Source organism: Pipistrellus kuhlii, unplaced genomic scaffold (genome assembly GCF_014108245.1).
Source record: "Pipistrellus kuhlii isolate mPipKuh1 unplaced genomic scaffold, mPipKuh1.p scaffold_m20_p_16, whole genome shotgun sequence".
Lineage (NCBI taxonomy): Eukaryota > Metazoa > Chordata > Mammalia > Chiroptera > Vespertilionidae > Pipistrellus > Pipistrellus kuhlii.
In genome coordinates this window covers 27,582,662-27,592,677 of record NW_023425471.1, presented here as the reverse complement: position 1 = coordinate 27,592,677, position 10,016 = coordinate 27,582,662, and the positions used below count along the sequence as shown (strand labels likewise).

Genomic DNA, 10,016 nt, shown 5'->3' with positions numbered 1-10,016 from the left:
GTTACCTTTCTGTCTCTCCTGCTTCTCAAAGGCAATGGCTTGCTTTTACTTATCTTCACCTTCCTCACTGCCTCTCCCAAAATCTGAGCTCAGAAACTGTCGAATGGAGGTAGGGTCTGAACAGTCAACACTCAAAGCCCTAGCTTTAGCAGCCACACACCCTCTACCTCCCCCTCCCTCCCCCCTCACTTCATCTGCATCTAAATACCAAACCCACTTGTTCCGAGGCAGCGGACTAAACAGTTCTCAAAGTGAATCCCTGTGTAGGGTTTCTCTCCAGCCTGTGTTCACCAATTAGCAACTTCTGATATCCTTTACTGGCTAAGTAGGGGTGAGGGCCCCAGGAGGGGTGTATATCTCTCATCTTTCCAGTTGCTGCCTTCTGGGGTAATTTTTGCTCAAAATGTTTCCGCGGATGGGACAGACAGATGTCACCATTCCACTGCACTCTTCACAACCATTGGCATAATTATCTGTGACAAATTCATTTAAAGTGCGTTTGCCGGAAGAAAAATAGGCGTGTCTCGCTTGGCCTTCTGGGATTTGTAGTCCCGCAGGCTCCAACTCTGCCTGACTGGCCCTGGAGCTGCGACTACAGCTCCCAGGCCTTCTTCCAGTCCCTACTGCACAGACTCAGAGCCCCATGCTGGGAGGAGGTGGTTACTTTGTGTCTATTGTATCCCTGGATGTGTGTGTTGTACATTTTTCGGGACGTGAAATTGAAAGTGAAAAGCATGGCAGATGAGCAAGAAATAATGTGCAAATTGGAAAGCATTAAAGAGATCAGGTAAGTGGAACGTTGTAGCGCCTCCAAGCCCCCTTGTAGCCGCTCCCCTACCCCCCATTCGCTTCCTGAGGTAGAAGACTGAGTTACCTTGTAAAGTATCTATTGTTGGGCTACTTGCGGAAGGGGGGGCAAAGGAGCCCGTACACCAGGAATTTCAAGGATGGGAAGGAGACTGGAAGAGTTGAGACAGATTATATACAGTGAGAAAGACAGGGAAACAGAGTCACTGACAGAAAAAGACCTCACCAGATGTAGCAAGCAGGTGTGGCAGAGAAAGCCAAATGGGAACTACGGTGGTGGGGTGAGGTGGAGGAGAGGTGTTGATCCAAGACAGTTTTATTCTTGGAGTGGGAGTTGGGAGGTGACATTCTTGGACCCATTATTTTTTTCAGTGTTTGTTGGCTCCAATGTGTATTAGGCTCCTTGATCTTTAGGTACAGAGATTTTTTTTTTCAGTCTTCCATTCAACTTCAAGACCTGGAGCTCCGGTGAGCGTTTTGAGAGCAAAGTCTAGTGCGTTGGGGCTGGTGGCTGCTGTCAAGGACTGCCCGCTGGGAATGCTGAGGAATCCCAGCAGGCCGGGATTGGGAGGATGGCGAACACTGATTCCCGCGTGTGTATTTGCTTTCCACTCATTCACCACTTTCTTCCCCTCCTATCCTGTGCTCTGAAACGGGGATGGGAGCATTGGAGACTGGGGAAGAGGTTCTGCATCACTTAGTAAGATCGAAGCCGCTGCTCTTAGGTGCCAGAGGTGAAGGGCAAGCAGACAAATGGGAGTTGCCTGGTGCTTCCCCCTCCCTACTTTTCTTTCCCTCTGGGAGTGGCTTTGGCTAGGCGACCAGTTGTCCTTGCTCAGAATACAATAGCGGCCAGTAAGTGGACTGCCTGGGCCAGCACCAGGCCTTCCTTCACCTGCCCTCCTCTGCCAGAGCACTGCCCCCTCCAGCTCCCACCCTCATTTTGAGGGTGACATAGGTTCAGTTGTCTCCCTTTAGTGTTTTCCAGGAACCTAGAGAAAAAGAGGGGAGGATATAACGTGTCAATTTAATAAGACTTAGGAAGAGATTTAAATTTACCTCTGGAGACAATACCTAGAATGAGACTCCCACTTTATGGGGATGCACATTGACTTTTTTGAAAATTGGAAGGGTTATATCTTTACTTCTGCAAGGGAGCAAAAGGAAGGGAACTGATATTTATTGAACCCATGGTGGGCCAAGCCCTTTGACCTACTATTGCTTCTTTCAGCAAGAGACCCGAGAGCTTCCTACACCTCCTTTACAATTGGGAAAATAGGATTCAGAAAATTTAATTAACTTTTCCAGAGCCAAACAGCTTGAAATGCTAGATTTTGACAGGAACTCAGTCAATATGCATGTAGAGGCTCTGGTCTTCCCACTCTCTCCCATAGCATAGAGGATCTTAGAAAGGGTGGAGAGGTGACATGTTTCAATTTTTTTTTTTCTGCAAAAGCACCAGGAGATAGGGAGTGAGATAACTTGGTACAGGAAATAACCAGCTGTCATAATAACAATGTAGCTAATCAGAAGCTTAGGTATGCAAGTATAGAGCCTAAACTTTTACTAGATTTTAAAGAAGCCCCTGCCCAACTCCAAGAGAAGGAACAAACAGTTGGGAGCAAGGAAAAATGATCCCTCACAGTGAAAATCAAATGGGGTGTATGACTTCTACTCTTACCAGTTTTAAACCAGTAATTTCTACCAGTACTAGCTGGTATGAGATAATCAATGGCCTAGAGCACATGTGTCAAACACAAGGCCCGCGGGCCAAATCCGTCCCGCCAGGCTGGATTTTAGATTTTGGCCCCTTCTCTGATTGAGTTCGACACCCCTAGCCTAGAGAGAGGGTTGACTCCCATCCCCAACCAGCAGTAAATAAGAAACCCATACCAGCCTGGATGTCAGCCAGAGACTCAGTGGAGGACCTAGACATCTTCTGGCTCCCTTCTCTTCAAAATGACAATGTAAGAGAAGGCCTGCAGAAACAAAAGTTATAAAAGAGAACCAAAGTGTTCAAATTTAATTTAAAAAAATCACATGTCATATCCAGCTTATCAACTTAAATGACAAGAGAAAGTAAACATGCCAGCATTGAGATGGCATAGATGTTAGAATTATCTGGCAAGAAATTAAAGCAGCAATCATTAAAAATCTCCAATGAGTAATTGTAATTATACACCTGAAACAAATGATAAAATAGAAAATCTCATCATACAAGTAGAAAGTCTCAACAGAGAAAGTCTCAATTCTTCTTTATTATATAGAAATATGAAAACTGAAAAAATACAGTAGCTAAAAAAGACCTTTAAAAACTCTAAACTATTTCAATTAAACTTATTACAGTGACATTGGTTAATACATTTATATGGGTTTCAAGTATACCAGTGGCAGAATTTGAAGTGGGGAAATTCAGGTACCCATTCCTGACTCTGACCACATGCCCAGCCCTGTCTTTCCTCATACTAACCACAGTCCAACACTATGCTCCAGATCTTATCCCACAAAGTTCAAACTGGTCTATTTGCCCATACATTCCTTAAACTTTCAAGAGGTGATGAAGGTGCATGTGGATATGTGGAAAGGGGAAGAAAAGAATGGAACAAAAAGAGGAAGGAAAGGAGAAGAATTCATGAGACAGAGAGAGTGTAGTCACCCTAGATGAACTAGAGCCCTTTACTAGCTCCCCAAATGCATATTAATATCTCCTTAACATGCACATGATATTCACGCACACACATTGTGCACACCCATGTCCTTATTCATACACAATGAGCTTCCTTCACTTACAAAAAGAAAAATTCATTTTGGAAGTAAATATTATGGTGTTAAATAGATCCTCTTAAGTGTAAGTTTCTACCGTGTGTTATCTTTTTCTCTCTACAGATTCTCTTGGGTGATCTCTTATACTTTCATGGATTCAATTATCCCTCAGTCCTAAATCTCTAACCTCTACCTTCCTTCTAAGCTTTAGCCCAATACATCCCACAAGCCTATTTGGTCTTGTCCACCTTTTGTTCCACAGACAAAACTCAAATTAGCTAACTCTTTAGAATTTATCTCTTCCTGGTCTAATCCAGCTCTACCACCTAATCTCTGGTTTAATGCTATCATTCTCTGCACAGTTCTCTCAGATTGAGACCTGAATGTCAATGTTGATTACCCTTTCTTTTTATAACTCACTTCTTGGTCACTTACTAAGTCCTACTCTTTCTACCTTCAACATCTGATTCAAATTACTGCCCCATTCTCCATCTCCATACTCATCTCCTTCATCATGGCTGTCTTGGATATTTATAATGTTGTATCCATTTCCACCTATAGAATTATGTTTGTCTTTGTTCTCTCCCCCCCACCCCACCATCTTCAATGCCATCCACACTTCTGTGAGAACAACTTTCCTAAAGCACTGGTGTTATGTTGTTCCTTGCATACATTCACTGACTTTCAGTTGTCTATAGCAGCATTTTTCAAAACACAGGTTATGAACCATTAGTATATCATGAAATAAATTGATCAGTTGCTAGTAGCATTTGTAAAATAGATTATTTTGCAGTTCAAAAAAAAAAGAAGAAGAAGAACAGAACTACCATATGACCCAGCCATCCCTTTCTGGGTATCTAACCAAAAAAACTCAAAAACATTTATTTACAAAGATATGCACCCCTATGGTCATATGGTCATTGCAGCATTATTCACAGTGGCCAAGACATGGAGACAACCCAAGTGTGCTTCAATAGAGGATTGGATAAAGAAGATACCATATATATATACATATATATATATATATATATATATATATATATATATACACACACACACACACACATACACACACACACACACACACACACACTATGGAATACTACTCAGCCATAATAAAAGATGAAATACTGTCATTTGCAATAACATGGATGGACTTTGAGAATATCATGCTAAACAAAATAAGTCAGAAAAAGCTAAGACCCATATGATTTCATTCACATCCATATATATAAAACCTAAGCGACCATCCAACCATCAGACTAGTAGCTATGATGTGCACTAACCACCTGGGGGAAAACACTCAATGCAGGAGCTGCCGAGCTGTGGTGATTTGGCAGCTGTGGTTTTCAGTTGACACCCAGAACCAGAGAGGTGGGAGCCTGATTCCAGGGTGGGTCACCTGAGAACCATTCTCTTGCAATCTGGGACCCCTTGGGGGATGTTAGAGAGCCAGTTTCAGCCCGACCCCTGCAGGCCAGGGCAAGGGACCCCACTGATGCACCAATTCATGCACTGGGCCGCTAGTGTGGGATATAAAACTGAAACTCATAGATACAGACAAAAGTGTGGTAGTTATCAGAGGGAAGGTTTTGGGTTAGGAAAGGGTAAAGGGTGACAATATATGGTGATGGAAGATAATTTGACTTTTATTGCTGGGCACATAATGCAATATATAGATCATATATCATAAAAATGTATGCTTGAAACCTATAAGATCTTTTTAGCCAATGTCACCCCAATAATTTTAATAAAAATAAAAGAATAAGAGAAATATTAGCAAACATTGCATAAGAAATGGTAGGTATTCTTTGTGGAAACTTTTCTGTTTTATGTCTGTGTATGTGTGTATTGGGTCACAATTGAAATTCATTTCTGACTGTAAGTCATTTCTTGTTGTGTCTATTGGACAGGTATTTGCCTATAATTGTTGCCATGGTATTCATGCCCCTCTCCCCCACAAGTCTGTCCCAGACAAAACTTTCTGATCTTATCTGCTGCTACTATCTTTTGTCCACACAGAAGTTCCTGTTTCATACATTCATACATCTTCCTTCCTTCCTTCCTTCCTCCCTCCCTCCCTCCCTCCCTCCCTCCCTCCCTCCCTCCCTCCCTCCCTCCTTCCTTCCTTCCTTCCTTCCTTCCTTTCTTCCTTCCTTCCTTCCTTCCTTCCTTCCTTCTTTCCTCCTTTCTTCCTTCCTTCCTTCCTTCCTTTTTTCCTTCTTTCCTTCCTTCCTTCCATCTGTCTATCATTGCTGTAGCAGCTTCAGCAGGCTCCTCTGTCAGCTGGCTTGAGTGTTCACTGAAGAGCAAATCATAGAACAGCTGAGACCTTTGGGACTTGGGATGGGTAGTTTAAGCCAATCAGTGTTGGCCACTGAAGAGGGATTGGAAAGGAATTGACATTTGGTAGTGAGCTATATAAGAAAATCTTCAGGGTGAGCTGTTCTAAGAAACCTACTGTCTTGAAAGTAGCTTGTTTTCCCAGATAAAGCAAATAGTCATTAAATAGAACACTTGGTATTTAGGCAGTGGCCTCACCAGGTTAGAGGAGGAAGGAAAAGCTGGGTTTTTCTGCATTCAGTGACATTTACCAAACACCTGCTCTGGGCCATACACAGGGCTGGGATATTTTGTGAAAACCAGTAAGATGAATTAGGCCTGTTCTCAAGGATCTTAGAATTAAGGTAAATATCTTTGATATTTCCTCAGAGTTCCAGACTCACATATCCAACTTCCCACTTAACCATTCCCACTGGTTGTATCGCTGTCATCTCAAACAGGCCCCAAGAGAACTCTCAATTTCACTCCACCCCCAAACATTCTCCCTTTCTAGTCTTCCCCAGCAGTAGTAAATGTCTCCCCATCCAAAAATCTGAAATCATCCTTCATATCTCCCACTCCTGACCCTGTGTATGTGAAACATTAGCACAGTGTTTATCAAACCTGAGTGTGCATTAGGCTTCACCTGGAGGGCTGTTGAAACATAGATTGCTGGGTTTCATCTTGAGTCTGGTTCATTAGATCTGAAGTGGGACCTAAGAATTTGCATTTCTAACAGTTCTTAGGCAATGCTGTTGCTGCTGGTCCAGGGACCACACTTGGAAAACCATTACATTAGTAAAACCTGGGGTTTTGCATACATAATATATTCTGGATCTGTCCACTTCTCACCATTTCCTTAGCTCATCAATAAATCTGAGCAATTTTCCAAACATCTCTACTAGCTAGTGTCTTCACTTGATCTGCCCATCCTCAAGTCCTACATGTCCCAGCTGTCTTACCTTGCTTATTGAGTGAAGGTTGGGGTTAAGTCACCTCTGAAGCTGGAAGACAGATGAGCCTGCCAAATTTGCCCCAGGAATGGATGATCCATTGTCCCAGAACCTCTCCTGCTCTTCACCCTTCCTCCACATTAGCCAGTGTAGATCCATTGGAAAGAAGTTAGCCAGTTGAATGTTTTTGCTTTGAACCAGGACTCTGTCTGGAGAGGCTGTGGTCTGGGGAGGTCAGAAATCTTGGATCAAAAGTTAAGAAACCGCCAACTTCCCTCCTCTGCCTGCCTGGTCACCCCTAACTGCCCTCCCCTACAGGGTTGATCGCTTTCAACTGCTCTCCCTTGCAGGCCTGGTCCCTCTCAACTGCCCTCCCTTGCAGGCCTGGTGCCTCCCAACTGCCCTCCTACTTGCCTGATCACCCACAACTGCCCTCTCTTGCAAACCTGGTCCCTCCCAACTGCCCTCCCCTGCTGGCCATCTTGTGTCCACATAGGGCAGGATCTTTGACCACATGGGGGCAGCCATATTATGTGTTGGAATAATGGTCAATCTGCATATTACTCTTTAATTAGATAGGATAGAGGCCTGGTGCACAGGTGGGGGCCAGCTGGTTTGTCCTGAAGGGTGTCCCAGGTCAGGGTGGGGGTTCCCTTGGGGCGTGGGCTGGCCTGAGCAAGGGGCCTGTGGTGGTTTGCAGGCCTGCCACACCCCCCAGCAACCCAAGTGGAGGCCCTGGTATCTGGGATATATTTACTTTCTACAATTGAAATTTTATAGTCTGGAGTGGAGCCAAGCCTGCTTCCCCACTCCCACTCCAGCCTCAGGGCTTCATCACACTATTGTCTGTGTCCATGGGTTATGCATATAAGTTATTTGATTAATCTCTTCCTACCCCCTTCCCTTTGACATTGATCAGTTTTTGCATTCTTCCATGTCTCCGGATCTATTTTGATCATCAGATTCCACAGGTAAGTGAGGTGATATGGGCTTATCTTTCTCTGATTGGCTTATTTCACTTAGTATAATAATCTCCAGCTCCATCCATGTTGTCTCAAAGGGTAATATATTCCCTTTTCACAGCTGCATAGTATTCCATCATGTAAATATACCACTTTTAAAAATATATATTTTTATTGATTTCAGAGAGGAAGGGAGAGGGAGAGAGAGACAGAAACATCAGTGATGAGAGAGAATTATTTATTGGCTGTCTCCTGCGCATCCCCTACTGGGGATCGAGCCCATAACCCAGGCATGTGCCCTTGACCAGAATTGAAACCAGGACCCTTCTGTCGGTAGGGCGATGCTCTATCCACTGAAACAAACCAGCTAGGGCTGTACCACTTTCTTAACCCAATTCCTTCCCAGTTTTTGGCACTTATAGACTCTTGGTGAATGTTAACTGAATGTATGAAATCTCCCCATACACACCAATGGTAATAGCAGTATCTGAGATTTACTACCTATTTTCATTCATTTTTATCCTTCAAATGTAATTTTTGATCCCCCACTGATGACCAAATCAGTGTGATAGATGACAGGGAATTTACAGAGAGAAATATGATATAGTGCCAGTCTCTAAAAGGCTCTTGTGTTTATAATCATCTAGGTTTCAATTTGCTTTATGTGTAAGTCTTTACATTTAGAGGACTCAGTTGACCATACCTGCTTCCTCTTCAGCTAGTTCCTTTTCCTTTCTGAATATGTTTCTTCATTTCTGAAATGAAGAGGATGGATTTGATTGAAAGCTTGCAAATAATGTTCTGAGTAGGCCTGGGAGTGCCAGGGAGGTATGTCAATGTGAACTCTGGTAGAGTTATCTAGGGTTGGATTTTAAGAGAGAATTTTTAGTGTTTTTCTTTTTCTCTATGTCATTCATTTCTTTTCTTTTTTAAAAAAAATATATTTTATTGATTTAAAAAAATGTTGTTTTTTTTTTTACAGAGAGGAAGAAAGAGGGATAGAGAGTCAGAAACATCAATGATAGAGAAACATCGATTAGCTGCCTTTTGCACACCCCCAACCAAGGCACATGCCTTTGACCAGAATTGAACCCGGGACCCTTCAGTCCGCAGTCCTATTTTCTATCCACTGAACCAAACCAGTTTCGGCCATGTCATTCATTTTTGCTCTGATCTTTATTATTTCCTTCCTTTTGCTCACTGTGGGCATTTTTTATTGCTCTCTTTCTAATTCTTTGAGTTGTGGAGTTAGATGCTTTATTACCATTTTTTTTTTCTTGTTTTTTTGAGGTAATCCTGTAAAGCTATAAACGTCTGTCTTAGGACTGCTTTCAATGTGTCCCATAGCATTTGCATTGTTGAATTTTTATTGTCATTAGTCTCCAGGATGGTTTTAATTTCTTATTTGATCTCATTGGTAACCCAATCATTGTTTAATAGCATGTTATTCAGCTTCCAAATGTTTGAATTTTTTGGAATGTTTTTATTGTAGTTTATTTCTAACTAGAGGCCTGGTGCATGAAATTAGTGCATGGGAGGTTGTGTCCCTCAGCCTAATCTGCACCCTATCCAATCTAGGACCCTCAGGGATGCCCAACTGCCGGGCCTAAACAGGCAGTCAGATGTTCCTTTTACAATCCAGGACTGCTGGCTCCCAACTGCTCTTCTGCCTGCTGATTGCCCCTAACCGCTTCTGCCTGCTGGCATGATCATCCCAACCACTCCCTTACAAGCCTGATCAATGCCTAACTGCTCCCCTGCTGGCCTGATCATCCCCAACTGCCCTCCCGTCACAGCCCAGTCACCCCCAAATGCCCTCCCCTGCATATTCCATCTTTATTAGATAGGGTTTTTTTCTTTAACATATTGGACAGCCCTAACTGTTTTGGGCCAGTGGATGGAGTGACAACCTGCAGACTCAAGGCTCCCAGGTTTGATTCCAGTCAAGGCCATGTATCTTGTTTGGGGGCACAAACCTACTGGGGAGTGTGAAAAAGGCAGCTGATCGATATTTCTTTCTTGTAGATGCTTATAGCTCTCTATCCCTTTCCCTTCCCCTCTGTAAAAAATCAATAAAATATACATATATTTTAAAAAGAAACATTTAAGATTCCTCCATTTCTGCCTGGCTGGTGTGACTCAGTAGCTGAGACCCCAGGCTGGGGCTTGAGGGGATTGCTCCATGGGGCTATGCACCCCTCCCTGGATG

At 43.2% G+C, this 10,016-nt stretch overlaps 1 protein-coding gene across 2 annotated transcripts in view; it reads left to right on the top strand.

Moving 5' to 3' along the window:
* Positions 1-601: 601 nt before the first annotated feature.
* ZC4H2 (zinc finger C4H2-type containing) overlaps positions 602-10,016 on the top strand; it is a 49,690-nt gene continuing 40,275 nt past the window's right edge. Inside the window, exon 1 of one of the 2 annotated variants that reach the window (XM_036439930.2) lies at positions 602-787. In XM_036439930.2, the coding sequence (XP_036295823.1) occupies positions 687-787 (101 nt within the window). In that variant the 5' untranslated portion in view covers positions 602-686. The remainder of the gene's footprint in view (positions 788-10,016) is intronic. The other variant, XM_036439931.2, reaches the window with a different exon arrangement.